Source organism: Camellia sinensis, chromosome 8, assembly GCF_055761805.1.
Source record: "Camellia sinensis isolate YWXY chromosome 8, ASM5576180v1, whole genome shotgun sequence".
In the NCBI taxonomy this organism is placed as follows: domain Eukaryota; kingdom Viridiplantae; phylum Streptophyta; class Magnoliopsida; order Ericales; family Theaceae; genus Camellia; species Camellia sinensis.
In genome coordinates, this window is record NC_138968.1 from 98963979 (window position 1) to 98986008 (window position 22030).

General features: G+C 37.9%; 2 protein-coding genes across 2 annotated transcripts; both read left to right on the top strand.

Moving 5' to 3' along the window:
- The first annotated feature begins 552 nt into the window (after nucleotides 1-552).
- Nucleotides 553-1260, top strand: LOC114307494 (uncharacterized). Its single transcript, XM_028252890.2, has one exon. It carries the CDS (start codon nucleotides 553-555, stop codon nucleotides 1258-1260), a length of 708 nt encoding a protein of 235 aa, XP_028108691.2.
- Nucleotides 1261-2357: 1097 nt separating this feature from the next.
- Nucleotides 2358-3386, top strand: LOC145797909 (uncharacterized). Its single transcript, XM_082885348.1, has 2 exons — nucleotides 2358-2492; nucleotides 2631-3386. Exons 1-2 carry the CDS (start codon nucleotides 2358-2360, stop codon nucleotides 3384-3386), a joined length of 891 nt encoding a protein of 296 aa, XP_082741474.1.
- Nucleotides 3387-22030: the final 18644 nt, after the last annotated feature.

Consider the following 22030-nt stretch of genomic DNA (forward strand, 5'->3'; position numbering starts at 1 on the left):
TAAAATCGCTGTTTCTAACAGCGAGTTCAAAAGCAAAAAAAATTAAGAATGTTTTTGGATAAAATCACTGTTTGTAATAGCGAGTTCAAAAGCAAAAAAAATTAATTAAAATCGCGTTTTGTAACCGCGATTTGTTAATCGAAAGCACTTTTTGTAACCACGAATTTAAGTTTTGCCCACTTCCACGTGGGACAGGCGGAAAAATGTTGAAATCACGATTGTGAACCGCGAGTTAGCTCATTCTGGGAATTCTTTGAAAACTAGGCATAGTTTGGGAATTGATTTACTATTTTAGCTTATTTAGGGAAATGCCCCGCAAAATTCCCTTCCTCTCTCCTCTGTGGGAGTCTCTCTACCCTTCGGTAGCTTTAGGGGGTTTTCCCTTTTTCTTTTCTCTTCTTCACTGTTTTAGGGCTAATTTGTTTCTGCAGCGAGCTCAAGTGGGTCGGGGTGTGTGGGACCGATTTCTGTTTTGTTTAATCTAGATTCTGGTGGGTTCCGAGGTTGGTTTTGAGGGCCATCCCTACTACTCTCCTTTTGTCTCTTGCTGTTATGGCCTCCCAATCCATTCATTTGGATGATTTGGAGGGGGTTGAAGGTTCGGGCGAGAATGTTGACATCTCCCCTCGGTGTTTGATTGGGAAGATTCTTGCTTCTAAAAGGCTGAACAGGACGGGCGTCGCCAATATTCTTCAAGGGGCGTGGCGACCTCAGTCGACGCTGGTGATCTCCCACTGGGCTGATAATTTATTTTTGTTCCAATTTGGTGATAAGGAAGACCGACGCCGTGTTCTAGCTGAGGCCCCGTGGTCTGTTATGGGTAATTTATTGGTTTTACAACCACTCATAGCGGGAAACTATGCCTCCGACATGGAGTTCAAATGGAGTCCCTTCTGGGTTCAAGTTCATGGACTACTAGTGGCCAAAATGACCAGAACCAATGCACAAATTATTGGCCAACGGATTGGGAAGCTCATTGGTGTGGAGGCGCTACATGATGGTTTGCTACTTGAGCGAAGTTTTCTACGTATTCGGGTTGAAGTGGATATCACCCAACCTCTTCCTTTGGGTTTCTTCCTTCAGCTTAATACTTCTTCAGCAGCAACAGATAAGGAGTCTTGGGTGAGCTACAAATACGAGAAGTTGGCTGATTTTTGCTATGATTGCGGGCGAATTGGACATGACAATAATGTTTGCAAATTTGTCTCGCGTGAGATTGGTCTGAAATCTAGCTATGGACCAGAGCTGCGGACAGGATGAGCGCCTAAGTTGGACGTGTCGCCGGAACAGTTGAAGCATTGGGCTGATGAGGCGGAGCAGAGGGTGCAAACTTTGATTCAAAGCAGACCGGTGGCGCGTAGGGCCAACGATACCAGGGATGGAATGGGGGCTTCACCTAGTGTTCCTGCATCAAACGTGGCTGTACTTGAGGCCCCCTTTGTACCTGTTGTATGAGAATCACCTCCACGACCCAGCAATGAGCAGAATAGTGGGATGGGTGGAGGAAGTGGGCCAGGTGTCACAACCGTTATGTCCACCGTGTGTGCAAAGCAAGTAGTGAATTTAAGTTGTTTGGCTACATTCACCCAGGGAAAGACGTTGTCTGTTTAGGATAGGGCCAGAAAGACAAAGCCTAAGCCCCACTTAGATGCTGATGGTGGGCGAGGACCACAATATTTTGTCACAGAGCCCACAGAACAATTCAATCCTCTAGTGGAGGTTTCGACTGTTTTGAGGCCTGTTGGGCCTAGGTCCGATATTGGGATTGAGGAGGTAAGCCTAGGCTCTAGCCCAACCAAGACTAGTATTACAGCGGGGTTGGGGGACAAATGTCTGTTGGTGGATAGTTGTATGTCCCAAATTTTTCAAGATCTGTCCATTAAAAGGAAGGCCCATGATGATCTCATGGATCCAGCACGCCCCCTAAAGCTGTTGAAAGGTTCTGTAGCTATTGAAAGTAGGGCTCTTCCGTCACCCTTTGCTCGGAGGAAAGAGATCAAAAGCCAACAGGCTAGAGCTGCTGGAGGGGTGAGAAAAGGAAGACTCCGATCTCGGGGAGAACTCAAAACTCACGAGAATGTTGGGCGAATTTTTGAAACTTGTGTCCTAAATGATGCTTTGGTTTCCATTCCCATTAAATGGTCTCCAGAAGCTTTAGAGGATTGTTGCTCTCAAGTCCCTAGTACATTTCCTGTGGAGGATGAGGTTCAGGAGCAATGGGCTGTGGTGGCTGGCCCTCAACAGCCACAGGACTCATGTTGATTTTGAGCTGGAACTGTCAGGGGATGGGGCGACCCCTGACAGTCCAGATCCTCTGAGGGTTATGTTTAACCCATCGTCTTTCGATAGTTTTCTTAATGGAGACCAAGAATAAAAATGGGAAGCTGGATAGAGTTCGGCGTCGGCTTCAATTTTCCCACAAATGCTACGTTGACCCTGAGGGCCTCTCGGGGGGTTTGGCGCTCTGGTGGACAGATGAGGTGGATATTGAGGTAAGACTTAAATCTAAGCATTTCTTTCGATGCGTTGTTGGGGCTAATGGTCTTGGTCAGAATTGGGTAGTTTCCTTTGTGTATGCGCCCCCAAACCGTTAGCTTCGAAATGAATTTTGGGGACTTCTTCGAGGACAGGCTTTGGGTAATCGTTATCCCTGGTTATGTGTTGGGGACTTCAATCAAGTAGGTTCTATGTGGGAGAAACAAGGGGGATTGGAGTGTAGCAGCACCCAAATTGCAGACTTTCAAGCTATGTTATCCGATTGTGCATTAATGGACCTGGAATTTAATGGCACTGCTTTTACTTGGTCCAATAATCAGGTTGGTCTTGCCAACGTTCAAGAAAGATTGGACAAAGCCTTTGCGACCGCAGATTGGAGAGCTTTATTTCCCTATACCCAAGTGTTTCATGAAAGTCGAATCGGGTCAGACTATTGCCCAGTGATTATCAAGTGCTGTGTCCCACCAAAGAAAATTCCTCACCAATTCAAGTTTGAAACGATGTGGTCAACTAGCCCCCGTTGTGGTGATGTTATTAAACAAGCTTGGGCACAGTGCCCTCTTGGATCCCTGATGTTCCTGCTTGTTCAACGTCTAAAAAATTGTTGCCGTAGTTTGCTAGCATGGTGTAAGGAGGATTTTGGAAATACCAAATTGGAGATAGCTCGGCTCAAAGAAAGGTTGGATAGTCTTCAAGGCCAACCACCCTCCGAAGATAATATCCTTGAACAATCCTCCATCCAGGCTGAATTGGAGGTTTCTTTGGCAAGGGAGGAAATGCTTCTTCACCAACGATCTCGAGTAAATTGGCTTTCTTATGGGGACAAAAATTCAGCTTTTTTTTTTTTTATGCAACTCTCATTCAACGGCGTCAACGCAACCAACTTCTAAGGCTCCAATCTGAAGGAGTTTGGCTAGATTCGGATGAGGAAATCAATCAACAATTACATGGGTATTTTGCCAATCTCTTCTCAACTGGAGGGGCTCGGGATATGGAGGAGGCTTTAGTAGTGGTACAGCCGGTCATTACTAGGGAATTGAATGAGAGACTTACCCGTAATGTAACCGGTGAGGAAATTAAGATAGCGGCTTTTCAGCTTGGACCTGTCAAAGCCCCAGGTCCGGACGGGTACCCGGGGTTCTTCTACCAACAGTATTGGGAGGAAGTTGGGCCTGAAGTGTGTCGGGCAATTTGCAGTTTTTTTGATAGAGGCTTTTTACTTAAAGAGATGAATCAAACAAATCTTGTCCTCATCCCGAAGGTTAAGGCTCCCGTTAAATTATCACAGTACAGGCCCATTAGTTTGTGCAATTTTCATCTGAAGATCATCACAAAGGTTTTGGCAAACCGTTTAAAGAGTATTTTGGCAAACCGTTTAAAGCTTTTGTTCCCAGCCGTCTAATTTAGGACAATATTTTGGTGGCTCATGAAGCTTTCCACTTCCTCAAGCTCCAAAAGACTGGACAGTGCTCAAATATGGCGGTTAAACTGGATTTCAACAAGGCATATGATAGGGTTGAGTGGGATTTCCTTGAATCTGTCCTTCGAAAAATGGGTTTTCATGAGAGATGGATTAAGTGGGTGATGGAATGTGTTTCAACAGTGACTTTCTCTGTTTTTGTTAATGGGGCCAAACGGACTTGTTTCAAACCAACGAGAGGACTCCGCCAAGGGGACCCTCTGTCTCCTTATCTTTTTATTCTTGTGATTGAGGTGCTCTCCAAACTTTTTCACAAAAGCCTTAGAGATCATCAATTCGCAGGGATCAAGGTTCGGAGGTCCCATTTACTCTTTGCAGATGATGCCTTATTATTTCTGAAAGCTGATTTGGGCCAATGTCGTAATGTTCTACAAGTTTTGGAGATGTACTGCAAGGCCTCGGGACAGTCAATCAACTTTGACAAATCGGGTATTCAGTTTTCGTCGTCGGTGCGGCCTTTGGTAGAGCATCAAATTTGTGAGTTAATGCGGATGCAACCGGTGAAGGCTGGGGCGAAATATCTGGGGTTGCCATCATGTTGGGGCCGATCAAAAAAGGAAGCCTTTAGTTATATGACAGAACGGATGATGGATAAGCTTCAAGGCTGGAAGACGAAATTTCTATCATATGCAGGCAGAGAAATCTTACTAAAAGCCGTAGTGCAAGCCATCCCAACATATGCAATGGCCTGCTTTCTTTTCCCCAAAAGTTTATGTGAGTCTATGAACTCAATGATGAGCAAATTTTGGTGGTCAGGTGACTCTCAGAGCAGAGGAATTCATTGGGCAGCCTGGGACAAGTTGACCTTGCCTAAGATGAAAGGGGGTTTGGGGTTTCGTGATTTTTGAGCTTTTAATAAAGCATTTCTAGCCCGGCAAAGGTGGCGTCTTCTCAAATATCCCAACTCGTTTGTGGCCAGGTTCTTGAAGGGTATCTATTTCCCTAGCTCAGACTTTTGGCATGCTTCCAAAGGATCCCGAGCTTCTTGGGCGTGGGCGAGTCTTCTTGAGGGCCACAATATTCTTCAACGTGGGTCTCGATGGCAAATTCCAAATGGGGCCTCAGTCAAGTTTTGGGAGGATAAATGGGTTGCAACGGATAAGGATTTCAGAATCAAATCCTCTAAGCCAGCTGGGTGTCCTATTTCTAAAGTTACAGATGCAATTAATCCGACCACAAACTCCTGGAATGTGGGGCTGCTACAGAGTATGATTTCAAGCTCTGATGTCCGTAATGTTTGTGCCCTTCCTATCTCTTTTAGCAACACTGAAGATGCTATTATCTGGCACCATGATCCTAAAGGCCTTTACCAAGTCAAATCTGGGTACCAAGAAGAGAAAATGTTTCAACAAACTCAACCAACGGCCAGCCCGTTTACTTCTTTCCAAGTTCCGGATCAGGTCTGGAAAATGCTTTGGGGCCTTTCGGTCCCTCCGAAACTCAAACATTTTTGGTGGTGCTACTGCCACAGTTCTCTGGCTACGAAACAAAATTTATTCCGTCGTAAAAGCTCTAGGGAGGATGTGTGCCCGATTTGCCTTGCTGAGTCTGAATCTATCGAGCATTTAATTTGCGGGTGTGCTTGGACTAAAGCTGTCTGGTTTGGCAGTGATTTGAGCCTGACTTTCAAGGATGAGGTTACATCTATTTCTAGGTGGATGTGCAATCTATACTCTGCCTTCTCCCATACTAAAGAGCGGATGTACTTTTTCAGTAAGCTTTTGTGGGTGGGTTGACACATTTGGAAATCTAGGAATGCTCTGGTCTTTAATCGATTGCCAGTGGATCCGCAGTCTACCTTTTACCAAGCTGCTAGGGATAATCTGGAATTTCTTTCAGTTGCCCCTCGTCATAGCTTTGGGGGAAGCCTCAATCATCCATTAGTGGCAGTTTCAAATGTAGTTTGGACTACTCCTTCGTCAGGTTGTTTTAAAGCGAATTGTGATGTGGCCATGGGAAAAGGCTCGACCACGGCTTCTATTGTGGTGTTGCTTCGAAATTGGAAAGGTGAGCGGGTAGATGGGGCTGTGCAAAGGATAGCCGTGCAATCCGTCTTGCAAGGGGAAGCTTTTGCGGTCCGTAAGGCATGCCTCATGGCCCGAGCCCTTAATCTCTCTCAGGTAGAAATTGAGGGGGGCAACAAATCAGTCATTTCGCTGTGTGTCTCTGAAGATGTTCCTCCCTGGACTTGTGCACCTATTATTGAGGATATCAGAATGTTAGCTCGCTGTTCTAACCTGTCTTTCCATTGGTCTCCTCGGTCGGCAAACGGGGTAGCTCACTGGACTGCCAGAGCTTATTTATCTGGTGCTCTTCCAGCCAACTGGGTGATCAATCCTCCCCTACCTTTAGTGCGAACTTTGGGCTGAGTTGTGTTTTTCTTTCCATGCTTAGCTCTGTTTTGCTTTCCTATGTTTCTGTGTTCAAAAAAAAGAAAAAAATAAAAATAAAATAAAATAAAGTTATTTCAAACAGTTTTTTATTTTAATAATTTATTTTAAAATATTTTTAAATTTTTTAAAATTATTTCTACCCACAAAAGATAAAATTATGTAAAATTAATAAATCTTTTAGATATTTATTTATTTATTTTTTCACTAAATTAATTTTTATTATGTGTTTGGATGATGATTATGTAATGGGTGCTTGTTAGAATTTTAATGTGTAATCGATATATTTAATATATGAAATATTTTTAGTTTTAGATTTTTTGATTTAATTTATTGGTTTAATGATGATATCAAAATTGTCCCCATATTTGACTTATAGAAAAATATAAACTAATTTAATGAAAGTAAAAACCACCACCATTACATGATCATCATCCAAACATGTAATAAAAATAAATTTGGTAAAATAAATAAATAAATGTCTAAAATATTTATCAATTTTACATAATTTTATCTTTAGTGTGTAGAAATAATTATTAAAAATTCAAAACTATATTTTTGACATTTATTTTTATCAAATTAGTTTATATTTTATCAAATTGACGATTTTGCCCTTAAAATTAAGCAATGATATCTTCAATTGTCCTTATTTGAAACAAGATGCAAAATTCAGGGTCAAATATGTCATAATTGAAAAGTCAAGGACCAAAGTGACACAAGTCTCAAAATATAGAGACCATTAGTGTAATTCACCCTTTAACAAACATTACTCAACAACTTAAATCTAAAATTTAACAGTTATACCAAACAGATTAACAACTTCTAATTAAAATCATAATTTATAATCTGTTAAGTTATAATTTATAATATGCTTTAACAGCTACACCAAATAGAGCTATATGGCTATTTTGGAAGATGGTTAAAAATCATGTTTCACCTTTTTAACGTATTTTGGGTCATATTATTTTTTATATATTTTTTTTAAAAAAAGTTTAAAAAATTAAAAAGTCAGCTTTTAATCATCTTTCTAAAACAACCCATAATTAAACAAATATAATTTCATACTGCTTAAGTGATAATTAAAAAAGGGTGGCCTTGTAATTTGAGACTTATGTTATTTTGATTTTTAACTTTTTATTTATTATATATTTGATCTTAATTTTTGAATCTTATTTCGCACAAGGATATTTCTTTTGCAAATAGTCCACGTCAAAGACAAAGTTATCATACAACTTATTTTGTATTAATTAACTTGTATGTTGTTTGAAATGTCATAGCATTTTTTTAATGAATAATGCTAGGAGTCCCTTGGTTATAAAATTTTGTTTGATTTGGTTTATAAAATCTATATTTAGATTTATTTATTTTTAAGAAACTAAAAATTAAATTAATGAAAAAAATTAAAAACACATTAGTTTTTATATAATTTTATTTTTGGGAGGGTAAAAATAATATTTTAATTTTTTTTGTTATTTATTTTTATTAAATTAGTTTTTATTTTTTTAAAAGTCAAACATAGCGACAATTTTGATATCATTATTTAAATAATCCATTAAATCAACAAATTCAAAATTAAAAAATTGCATATATTAAATAAATTAATTACACATTAAAAACCTAATAACTGATAACCATCCAAAAGTATTTATTAACAACAAATGCAAGCATCTATTATATGATAACTATCCAAAAACATAAAAAAATAATAATAATAATTAAAAAATAAAAATAAATAAAAACAACAACAACAACCATCCATCATTACATGATCATCATCCAAACACATACTAAAAATTAATTTGATAAAAAAATATAAAAAATAAAAATGTAAAAGATTTATCATTTTTATATAATTTTATCTTTGGTGGGTTGAAATAATTTTTAAAAATTCAAAAATATTTTTTTGACATTTTATTTTTGTCCAACTAATTTATATTTTATCAAATTAATGGCTTTACCATTGAAATGGAGCGATGGTGTCTTCAATTATTTTTATTTAGAACGAGATTCAAAATTCAAAATCAAATGTATCACAATTAAAGGTCAAGAACCAAAGTGACACAAGTCTCAAACTATAAAGACAGTTAATGTAATTCGCCTTTCAAAAAAATGTCATAATTAAATACAACATAAAACATAATTAAAAATCTCATATGTCATAACTATAATAATGTCATACTAATGGGTTGTTTGAGATGTTCTAAATAAGTGCACTTTTTGACTTTTTATAAAAAGATGTGTAGAAAAGTAGAGATGGGATGCTGATTGATATGACCCAAAAAAGATAAAAAAAATAAAAAGTGTGAACTTATCCCAAACTTGACCTAAATACGAAAATCATAATTCTACTCACACAACAAAAAAAGATTCTCATTGCACTTAATTTCTCATTGCACAACATACAAAAATTCAATTATCTCTTTACAATCACCATACTACTCATCATACCCCTCACCTTACATCCCTAACATAACAAACCCTAACCTACTCCACCTCTCAATCACCACTTCCGGCAGCCACAACCGCCATCTCCAACTCCAAAATGCAAACCCACTCCCACCTACGACCTCCCTTATAATCGCCACCTTCGTCCACCACAATCCTCTCTCCAATCTTATTCTTTTACAACGACATTCATAGTCTTTTCATCCCTGCGAACCTTACTCCACAATCCCCTTCATGGCCCCTTTCTGTCATCTCCAACCACTGCGAACCCTTTCTCTATCTGCCGCAACCCGTCTCCTCTTCTCATCCTTCCACCATCGTGAATGGATCCCAAATCACAAGCGAGCAAGAGAGAGTATTTTTTTTTTTTTTGCGGAGCTTTCGGATCTAGAAGAAGAATATGAGGATGAGGATTCCAGGATGGGACAGTAAGGGGTTGAGGGGTGGCACCTGTAGTGACAGTGATAGGTAGAGATGGTGGTGAATGAGGTGGATTGGTTGAGAAATTAGATTTGGAGATTGGGTGTGGTGGTACCAGATTGGTTCACGACGGCGTCAATTGTGGTAGTGGTGTCGGTAGTATTATGGTAGTGATAGTCGGAGGAGATAGGGTGAAAGGGTGCGTGAGTTTAGAAATTAGGGTTAGGAGTTCTATGGTTTTGAGGATTTTTGGGTAAATTTTACACAATGTTAAGATTATAATTAAAAAAATATATAAAATGAGGATTGTAATGAATTAGAATTATGATGTAAATAGAATTTTTCAAAAGAAAATTGATCAAAATTAAAGAAGAAAATGACATAACTAAAGGTGCATATAGTACACCTTTTAAAATTTCCCTAAATTTTATACTAATAAATTATTTGATACAAATAAAACAAATATATTATGAGTATGGATGACAACGAGTAGGGTATGGGTCGAGACCCCCTATCCCCACTCCCACTTCCACTCTTACTCCTACTCTCACTTGCATTTCTACCATTTTCTCTTGCCCCCGACTAGACCCTCATGAAACGCTTACTCACCCCAACCCAAACATACAAATGTAACTCCCACACCCACCCCGACTTTACTCGATCCGCAACACTATAATATAAAAACTTAATAATTAAAACTAGAAAATAATATTTATATTACAAAAATATTATATATTATACAAAAATTAAAACAATATTATATATAACACAATACAAACTCAATATTACATTGCATAAATATTATATATACTCAATAAAAGTTCAATAATATAATATACACATTTCATATATATGTAATATTATTTTTTATGTATTACTATATTTATAGGTTAGGTAGGGTACAGATAAAAAAAAAAAATACTCTCTTTTATCCCGTCCCAATCCTGATCAGGTTGTTCAAAACTTTCTCAAATCTGACCCTACCTTATTCAACTACCCCCAAACTCATCCCACTAGGGTTGGGGAGAATCAGGGACCTGACGTATCGAAGTATTTCACCATCTCTAATAGTGTGATTAAATTTTTATTTATTTTTGGGTAAGTAAATTTTTATATATTTAATATGGACTATATAACGATTCTAGTTTAAACATGACTCATTCCATTTTTTTTTTTTTTGGATTCAGGATTTCTTGTCTTGATGGTTGTTCATGTCTTCTTCTATCTTATTCCTTGTTGAGATTGGTTATTTGTCACAACCCAAACTCGTCCCTATAGGTTTAGTGTTGTAACCTACCAGTAATCCGTAATTACCAAAGGCCTACTTAACAATAATGACAATAACACAACAATGGGGCTGGCAGAAGCCAATCAATGATAAAAAATAATGTCCAATGAGCTGTGAGGACTTAACTATACAAAACAACTTTCATATACTAACATTGCACAAATACTTAAGTCCAAAACACAATTATATACAAAACAAAAGCATAAGTTAGGGAATTAAATCCCATTATCAAAAATAGTACTAGAAAAAGCCAAAAACATTCTTGTCACTTACACACAGTTTCAAACGGGTGACTCTGGACCACCCAAGAAGCCTTGACAAATTAACGGTTCAGAACCTCATAGTGAGGCACAATAGTTGGCTTGACAAAACGGGGTTCGAGTTGACGCCGCTAACTCTGATCCTGTGCTCAATCACCTACATATATATATATATATATAATAAACAATAAGCCTAGTGAATAATCCCATTGTAAATGGGGTAGATGAATGAGATTCACGGCTTACTAGGAACAAAACAATGGTCAAAATATTTTCCTAATACTTGTGCTAATAAATAAAGTTCCATAAACCTTCAGTAAACTATCCATAGATCAACACATAGCGTAGTACGTCATCAAAAGCGTTACTAGACCTTTAGCAAAATACCATACAAAATGTTCATTATGAAATGAAGCATTTATCAAACATATACGTTCAGAAGTCATAAAGTTCTTCATACCATTCAGTGTCACTTTCATTTTGTGATGTTGGCAAATTAGCAGAACGTCCACAATGGATCGAGGACATAGGCATAACGATCGCATCGGATCGACATATATATAACGATCGCAATTGATCGACTTATACATAACGATCGCAATTGATCGACTTAGACATAACAACCACAACGAGTCTATATAGACATAACGACCACTATGGATCAACATAAACCTAACGAAAGTTTCTGAAAATCAAGCACATGTTCATGGTGTCATGTTCGATGATCAATAAGGAATCTCAGTCATTCGTATCAAACATAATTTCTCAAAAAACTTATCATTTCATATCCACTTCGAAATTCCATAGCTTAATTTAACATTTCGGAAATAAAATTACTTCTCGTATCAGATATTCGGCAAACAAAAATATATTTCACAATGTAGTATTTTTAATACCATTAATACGAAAATATCCTTTACAATAACATTACTCACAATGTTTCGCCGGATGGTACTCCCCGAGCAAGTTACCTATATAGCCATATTCAAGTACAAAACTCAATAATTATATTCACTTCAGTCAGTCGGTTCTTAAACTTATTCGGTTATTCGTTGCTTATTCTTTTGGTTCAAACTATTCAGTCTCTGATTCCTTTCATGCTTATGATATGCATTTGAAGTTGGAATACACATAAAAACCATACAAACGAAAGCCTAGAAGTTGGAAAAATGAAGCGAAAACAAAATTGAGAACTTTTTGGATTTTGAGGCCTGTTTGATTCGAAAATCTGTCTTGATTTTGAGGCCTCAATTTGACAATTCCAATATCATTTTTATATAATTCAAAACCCAAAACTTTACAAGAACATATGGAACTTAATATATCTAGCTTCAATCAAAATTCAAACCCCCAATTGGATACTGAAATTCCATGTAATAAATTCAACTCTAAGTTTGATATTTAAATTCATAAAACTTGCTAGTTTGAACTTCAATCCTCAAAAATCATGGAGTCTCCTTTCTATTTTGAAAACCCTTTCAAGAAAATAAATGTATGAGCATGAAGTTCAAGAAAATATACCATACATGAAAACAAATATAGAATCAAAGATTTCATGGAAACATGCCAGCCATGTATAGAGTATGAGTTCATTTATACAATTCTTCACTTGTAGGTTCATATATGTTCATGTAGATTCCCAACCTTAATTTCTTTCCAAGAACTCTTAATCATTCCTAACTTCTTCCTAATTAAACTTAGGTTTTAAAGGAGTAGGAATGTAACATTTCAATTTTATGAATTTGGGGAAGAATCTTACCTTGATTGGTGATTTGTGAAGAGTTGAACCTTAGCTTCAATATTCTTCTTCTATCCTTTCTTTCTCCTTTTCCTCTCTTACTTGATGAGTTCTTCTCTAGCACACTCTCTCTTTCTCTCTCTACGTGGATATATCTAGGTTCACCAAAACCCATTACATTTCTCCCTTACTTCAATTCAATTGATGAGTAGTACACTAATTATACATATATTAGGCTTAACTTAATTTGGCTAATAAATTATTAAAATCAATTTCACTCAAATTAAATTAGTCCTCATCATATTATAATCTCAATTACACTAAATTTTAGTTGTTAGTGTGAATTAGGCTCTAATTGCTTATCAAATTATTTAATTATAACTTGTTAAAATTTACGAATTAGACAGGTTTATTTCTCATTCAAGCATATCTGTCCACAATAACACAATTCAATAAATCACATGACGATCAATAACACTTAACAATACATAATCACATAATTAAAATTAAGCACGTAATCAATATATGATTAATTTACGTAATTAAGGAGGTGGTTATCACATTATTGGAGTGTCTCGGTTGTGTTTGAAAGAGACTAGGAGTTAGTTTTTCAAAACTGTTGCTTGTTCACCAAAGCGAACTTTGAGAACTTCCAGTACTTTTGCAAGCTTGCAAAACTACTAGGAGTATGACATTATCATGACCCAAACTCGCCTCTAAAAGTTTGGATTATAACCGGCCAGTAATCACTTGATTACTTTCGGCCTCATACAAACATACGTAAGAATTATAATAATGGGGCCATAAGCGAAAGTATACAACAAATGAAGAAGTCCATTGAGCTGTGCCAATATGACCAAAATTATAAAGCTTACGCCATAACACATTCACACATTTACATGCCCAAACAAAAATTTAAGTTCCATAGGAAATTTTATACATATCGTTTACATATCCTAAGACATAATAGCAAAAGCAAAAATAAAGTCAAAGCATATCAAAGGCAAAACTCCATCTCGGAGGCATGACTCGACAGGTTCACAAAATAGCTCCTGAAGCTGACTCTAAGGGTGGGCTTCATGCTGCGGATCAGTTATATGTGCATATATAATATTGGGTGAGCGAAGCTCAATGAGTAATAATACAGTAAAGTAGTGTAAATAAATGAGCATAAGATTCTCACATTCAAAAAAGGGGTTTTAGAATGGGTTCTTGTATATGATTGTGGAATTGTAAATATGGTTGAGTTGTGGTAAAACGATGTATTTTTACCCTTAGAATTGGTTTGTAAAGAAAAGGGGTTTTGCTCTAAAATGTGAATATTTGATTTTATAAAAAGAAAATGGAATTGATGTTGGTATTATGAAATTGGAATGATGATGATGACGAAGATGGTGGTGGAGTTGGATATGAATTATCACTCATATTTGAAAATGTCGGAAAGTATATCTGTATTGTAAATTATTTATCTATTTAAAGATATCTGTTTTGGGTTATCGGTGGAGGATAGCTATGATTGTTATAGAAATTGCATTAGAATTAGGTGAATTGAAACCAATTTCTCATCAATTTGCATTGAGCATATTAACATATTAACACATTGAAAATGTTTATTGTTTTGAGAAAAAAAATGTGTACCTTTGTGAATTTGGGTAGGGAGTGTAGTTGTGGTATTATGTTAGCCTGTGTGTCCTTGGTGAAAATTCAGAAACCCAAATGGATAGGTGCCGAGCCTTTCAGTTAATACCGGTAAAAAATGGTAATTGGTAGTGCTTGTAACCTACTTGTAGACACATCCTAGAGATTCTCAATGTTGTATCCTCTGCCCTATTTTCTATTGTAAAGAAAGTGGTTTCATGAATTGTAATATAACCTTGCATTACATGGTTTTTGGAAAGAGATATAAAAATGTTTTTCGCATGAGCATTGTATATGCATTCATCTTATAACTTTGTTAATATTCATACATTGTGTTAGAGTATCTTTATTGGGCTTTGGCTCACCCTATGTGGAAAACCATTTTCAGGTATTAATGATATGCCTCCGCCAAGGCAGTAGCTTGGGAGGTTTTGGAGCCAAGAGCTTCTTTTTTGTTATTGTTGTATTTATTTTGTACAAGCCTAGGGCTTTATATGTATTGAGTATAAACTCACTTTTGTTGTAACCAAGCACCGTCTTGGAAAGTTGTAGCCAATAGAGCATTACTATATCTGTTTAACTCTTATTTCACATCTTTTGCTATGACACATGCTATAGATTCAGGGTTAGGACTTATGAATGTATTACTGCATGTGTTATACTTTTGTAAAGAGATGAAACCTTATGAATAGGAAAACATTACATTCAGACTTCTATTATTATTTAATATCTATTAGGAGATGATCTTATTGTAATATTTTTGGGGCGTTACAAAGGCCACTTTGGCAATGCCTGCAACTTGCGACTGTGAAGACCTAGTAAGAACCAAAGGAGAAGGGCAAGGTTGTTGTCTCAACCAATAGTAGCACTAATGAGATCATCTAGCAAACCGGGTCTTGAGGCAATCGAATACTTACAGGGGAAGCAGTTATTGGGATTCTTACCAGTTCAGACTTCGAACCAGTCACATATTCAGGGACCACTTATTTGATATGCCTGTAATCAACTGGTGTAGACACCCCATTTTTGACCATCCTCAAGACTTGGACGTCATCGTTTGAACACTCGATGATCATCCATGCTCGTGTTCGTTTTGAGTTCCCGAAGGTCTCGGCTGCGCGCCTTGCCTTAGGCTCTCTCAACTTGTTTGTGCTTGGTTGTGGACCAAGGACTTGTGGTTTTGCTTCTGAGGGAAGAGGGTGGCTTGTTGGCCATCCCTACAACCTATCGGCCAAGGCCTTATGCCATCGGCCAAGGCCTTATGCCATCGGCCTTGTTTCCTTGCTATCGGCCATAAGTGTTGGTCGATCGGCACTCTTTTTGGTCGATCGGCCATATTTTCTAGCCGAGACCTTTCCACCTGCTTTTGCAGATATTTTTGTGCCAGCTGTGATAGCTGGTGACCACAATTCTCATCCTCCATACACGTGTATGGAGGGATTGCATCAACACTCAAGCTTGTTCAACAAGCTTGAGAATTGATTTTCTATAAGAAGGGAGGCCCCTCTCCCTTTCCAGAGGTTTTGAGATTTTGATATATAAGTTTTATAGCTCTCTCTCTATATATTTTACCTCTCTCTCTTCATTTGCTCTTGTTTGGGCTCAAAAGTGTAAATTCTTCACACTATTGCACACAAACACCTACTAGAACACCATCCTTTTGTTGCTGAGGTACTTAGGAGCTGGTGTTAGAGTTTTTGGTTTGGTTTAAGCTCAGAAAAGTTGTTGGAGTTGTGTTCTTGAAGGTGTTCTTCAAGGGTGAGAAACTAACCTTTTAATCCCTTATTTTGGATTAAGCTTTTAGACCTATTTCCATGCTGATTTAAGCTTAACTTTCTACTATAAAAAGTTCTAATTTTTCATGCTTGTGATGATTGTTTAAGGTCACTTTTGTGTTTGGGGTAGTTTACCCCCTCTTAGGCCTTGTTTGGACTTGTTTTGTGCCTTCCTTTTTGAGCTTTTTGGGACCACCTTGTTTGGGCCTTCTCACCACTGAAATCCAGAGGATTTTCAGTGGTGGAAAGGTGGTTTTGAGGTCTCCAATAGGAGAGGGTCATCCCCTCTCCTTGTGTCTTGTATGCTAGTATAAATGGCTCATAATAGTAGCATGTTTGTTAAGCTTGTTTTGGCTCCATTTTAGTAAGTATTTGGTATTATTTTGCCATTCTATACCTCTGTCTAAGGTTGGTTTAACGACCTCTTGCATGCACCATACACTTGTAGAGCAATTTTGCATGTTAGCATAACATGCATCTTGTGTTTGGACCATCATTCTTGCATGTTTTGGCTCAACTCAAAGGAGCTTTTAGCCTTGTTTTACCATGCTCTAGCTTTGATTTGTATTGTCTCGATCATGCATGCGTTGCTTTGTATAGCCATGGTTCAATCTATCTTGTTAGCTTTGGGTGTTTGAGTCACTAGCATGTATTGCTTAGACCATTTTTCATGATTTGGTGTCATTTCATATGTGATTTCAGTCCATATAGTGTGGTCATGCACCCACATTTGTCACCTCTTCCATGCATTGGGAGGTTTGTGTTTTAAGCCTTGAACATGAGCCATTATGCATGTCTTATTGTTTGAGCTTTTAGGATGCCATCTCAGTGGGTTTTTGAGCTTATTTTGACATGCCATAACTCTGATTTTTATTGGTTAAGTCATGCCATATTTGGTTTTGATAGGTGTAGTGTGATACCCCTTGTTATCCTTGCATGCTTCACGCTTTTGGTATTTTGTTCTAGCTTGTGTTGGCTAGGTTCAAGTAAGCTTTTGGTCTTGTATTGACTTGCCTTGGGACTGTTTTGGTTGCCTTTGGCTCTTTGGGGCTTGATTTATGTGGCCTTGGTACAAGCTCCCTGGCTAGTCTTAAGCTTTGAGCCTCATGCATGCTATGCTTGTGTTATATATGTGATTTGGCATCATTCCTAACATCATTTCAGAGCATGTAGTGTTGTCACACTTGCATGCTTTTCAGTCTTTAAGTGCTCTTGAGAGTTGTCCTCTTTGTGCCTTAATTCTTGGGCCAATTAGCATGCATGCTTGTCTTGCATTTCATGTCTTCAATTCATCATTTTGGCCACTGATTTGGGCATGGCTGAGGTCTGCTTATTTTTAGTTTAAGTCCATTGAGTATGTGGTTTGCATGTTGTTGCATGCCTATTGCATTATGCTTGTTAGATGGCCTCATATTTGCATGCTTGTGTTGCTTTGTTAAGTTAATCATGCACGCATTACATTGGTTTAATATGCTTGTCTTTACATGTTGTTGTATGCTAGTTGCATTGCATGACATTGTTGTTGGCCTACTCATGTTGCATTAGCTTTGCTCGCATGCTTAGGTTGCATTGCATTGAGTTGGCATGCCATTAGTTGTCAATCATGTTGCATTGCATAGCATTTTGCATGCTTGTTGCATTGCATTGTGTGTGCATGCCTTGCCTCTTGATCAAACATGATAGAGGTCAAGGTCCCTTATGTGTTTTTGTGCATTTCATTCATATTGAATTGTGCAACTCGGCCTCTTTGGCCATCATGCATCGAAATGCGTGATTGATGGCTCAAGAGTCGAGCACTACACTCCTTTGAGCTTCAAACATGATAAGGGGTGTAATTGCACAACATTTTCTTGCAAATGTATTGCCATGCCTCTGTTTGTACTCTACTGTAGCAAAAGGAGTAGTTTATAGGAAGAGATGGCTGATCGGCTGCCTAATGTGTCGATCGGCTATCAGTATTTGGTCGATGGACTCAAAAGTGGTCGATGACCCTCGTCTCTTAGCCGATTGCCTTACCATTTGGCCGATGGCCTCTCAGTATATCTATGAGGTGGATCAGAAGTGTTTCAGAAGTTGGCACAGTTTTCAAAAGTCTAAAACAGTGCAAACAGAGGCAACATGAGGCATGGCAACAGATTTCCGAGCGAGGCGACTGAGCATGCATCATTCATCATTCTGAGGCAGGGCTGTGGCAGCCTACTTCTGTTTCTTACTTAGCTAGTTTTGTAAATTAATTAATTTGTTTAATTAGTTAAGGGTTTTGTAATAATTAATTAGCTAGGATAGTTAGTTAATTAGTTGGTTTGTATTATTTATTCGGACCCTCCGTCGAGAGGGCGAATTTTTGTAATAAGTGTGCGTGAGTGTGTGAATGTCTTCCAACCCCACGTCTTTCTCCCTTTTACTTAACCGCTTACGATGGTTAGTTCTAGGTCATGTTTTGATTAGCATACTTATGATAGCATGTTTGCATCATTCATCTGTATTGCATGCACCGGGTTCGGCACATCATACAAACTGCATTGTATTTTAATATATTTACTTGAATACGTGTTCAACAGCATGTTATCAAGTTGCATTCCATATGCCATCTTAGAATAGCCAAGCCTATTTCTAGTTGCATTTTTGCATGTGTTGCATTAGCCATCTTAACATAGCTAGGATCATGCATTGATTACTAACTAGCTATTTTTTTGGCTCGGAGTACACTGTAAGTGTTTATGCTTTAACATCCCTGCATGTGTGTTATTGATTGCCATGTACAACATGCTTGCCATGAGGCTATTTGCTTAAATGATATAACTGCTTGAATGCCTGTGGATGAAGGTTGGATTGCTTGAATTGGAACAATTCATTGAAATGCTAGTTTTAAGCCCACTTGAGAGTGGCAAAATCATGTTTTCTAAGCCCACTTGAGGGTGGCAAAATCCACGACTTAGCCTACTTGCGAGTAGCACCTTCAAACCATTTTCAAACAAACATAAGATGTTTTGTTCCAATTTAAGCGATCTAGTCTATACTTGTATGCTGCGCGTATCACATAGTAATTCTAGCTAATAAACTGAAATAAGAACACATGTGTTTTTAAAAACAACATATCATGATTAGTAGAGGCCGATCTTTGATCGGGCGAGCGGGGGTGCTCATTGCATGACCTTCCCCTCTCGTGCCCATGTTCCTGAGCCGAGACAACTTTGGTGATGACGGACACGTGGCCTTAGGCACGAGTCAGGGTTTTCTAAATTCCCCCAAAACAAAATATTTAGGTGGCGACTCTGTATCTGGCAAAGTAGTCCATGCTTGGCACTTCTTTATAAAAATCAGTTTTTCAAAAATGATTTGCCAGATTCGGACTCTTTGGTGATTTATCGATCTTGCATTGCACTTTGCGAGATTTGATTCAGAACCGTGACATTGAGTCCGAACTGTAGTAGCTAATGAACAAAACAGATTTCGCGCTATTTGCGCGCGGAGCCGGGACGTTCGGGCGGTCTACAACTGGGTCATACTAGGCATTTTTGTACGCAACTGGGGACTTCTTTGGGTGTTCCACAATCTAGTCGGGTTCAACCTTATCCGTCTGGGCAAGTACGATACCAATACCAGAGTTGAGTAGGCCAGACTTTGAGGGCCGTTGGGGGGTCAAACTTTTACCCTCAGAGTGGAAAGCTGCGTGTTTGTTTCAAGTGTGGCCAGCTGGGTCATGTCTGTCACTCTTGTCATTGGCATCAGAATTCTGGGGGTGTTCTGGGGGTTAAGAATGACTAGTCTCGGCAGTCTAGTTAAAAAAGTTGTAGCAGTGTTGGCGGAGGGATAACTGTTTTGGGTAGTTAGCTTTGGTTACCTTATTTTGTGACTGAAGGATAAACTGTTGTAATTATTATGTAATCTTTTGGTTTTGTAACCAGTATGGTGTAGAACACTAAAATATTGTGACTTTTGTTTATGTATATATATGTATGGTGGGTTGTTTATTTTATGAGTTGGATATGTTGTGATTTTGAGTTTTTTTTTTTTTTAATGTAATGAGTTGTTGTGGAATTTGGAAATCTCCATGTTGATGTGTATGAATTATTACGTTTTGACTTGGGAATGTGATGGCCGAAGAGCCTTATTTTGACTTAGGAATTATTTGCTATGTTAACTAATTTGTGTTTGGCTGAAATTGATTTAGAATGAGTGGACCATAGAGTTGGTTGTGGAAGATGGGTATTTTGAGGGTCATTGTGACTAGTTGGGATATTGTGAGTGTGTAGTTATACCATTTAGTATGTTCAGTTTGGTTGATGTTGGCTATTGGCTTAGGATAAAAGTATAAGTTTTAATTTATTCCAGTGGAGACTTCTTAGCTGAGTAAGAGGGTTGTGTTTGGTGGTGGCAGGAGCAGTGCTATGGTTGTTGACTGATGCAATTGGATTGATGTGGATAGTGAGCTTATCATGGACCTTATCGGTCTTCTGTGTGGTGTGGTTGTATGTGATTTTGTATGTGATTTATGTTATGGGTGTATATTGTTATGGGATGGGAATTATGGGTTTTGGCCTCGAAAAGTCCACTTTGGACTTAAGGGGGTGTAGGAGAGGTTGTAGAATCCCATATAGGTGTTTTTGGTGTTGCAACATCGTTGTTTTGGTGCTAGGTGAGGAGAGTGGTTAAATGGATGAAGTGTTTGAGTCTAATGAGTCGGTGTAGAGTAAGGTGTTGTTGGTATCATACCAAGAAGTGAATTAGATGAATCGGCATTCTTAGTACATCTTTAAGAATTCTTTATCAGGTCATTAGGAGTTGATAGTGTTGGTGTCTGGGGTAGTTAAGAGTGGTTGATGCGAAGGTGACTTGAGTTTCATTTATGGAAATTTCTTCCTAGTCTATTGAGGGTAGTTAGTTTCGTTTTGTGGTGGTCATCATAATAATAGATTCACATTTCATTTTGGATTGGCGGTATGCGAAAGTGTGTTGATGTGGTTTGTTATGTGTTTCTTATACTGAAGGTAGAGTCTTTTTTGCAAGCTTTGTTTGCGAAATAGGGGTATTTTGTATCAATGCAGTGAGGGTTGTGAACCCGGGATGTTGACTCCTTGTTTGATTAGAATCGGAAGGTATGATAGTTTGTAGTAGAGCAGTTCATTTCGTAGGGATATTTTGAGTGGATGGTAGTGAGACACTAAGAGAACTAAGGGAAGTGTTGAAAGTAGTTATAAGAGCCAAGTACATGTTAAGGTGACCTTTATGTCCTGGATTAATGGGGTCCATTGTAAGTTCAAGATTTGGGTACAAATTGCTTTATTTGGCTTGGTCGAGTTATCCTTTCCTTAACGGTTTGTTAGTGTTTTAGCTGTTTAGACCTCTTCATGGTTAGTCAAGTTTGGGAAGTGTTATGTTAGACTTACAAGGTAAAGTTTCTGGGAGACTTTGTATTTGAGGAAAGGAGGGAAATGCAGTTAGTGGATGATAAGAGGGTTCAAGCGTGTTGTTAATGAGGGAACTCAAGGTAGTGACCAATATCTTGAGTGGGAACTTGGCTCGGGGCGTAGTGAGCCTAGTCCTTCTTGGTAATGTCGTGAAGCGGGAAAAGTTAATGCTTAGGTGTTTTTAATCTCATGTATATCTTAAGATCTTTGTTCAGAGTGTTATCTAGGTATGCGTTTTGATCAATATTTTTATTCCCTAGATGGGACCGATTGTGGTAGCTTGTTTTACTATAAAGGATGTAGTAACAGGTGGTCAGTGGGTGTCATAGTTGTGGTAATGGAATGTAATTTTTGGGTGATTTTCTACAGTTGCTTAACCTTTTGATGTCATGTTTGACGTGTTTTATTTATATGTCATAACAAGATTACCATTCTATTCTTGAAATGATTATGTTGTTGGTTGAGTGACGGTTGGGAGCATTATCAATTAAAGTACTTAGGAAGGGAAATTGGGAACTAAAACTTTTTTTTGTTGGGAATTGGGTTGTCTCAAAATGGCAGTGAGTGTTTAATAATGGCCGAGGTTGGTTTTGGGAATTGTCTTGTAGGTGTTATGGTTTGGGTCATGGCATAATAATAGTGTAGTTCTTTTTTTTTTTTTAATTTTTTTAATTTTAATTTTAATTGTT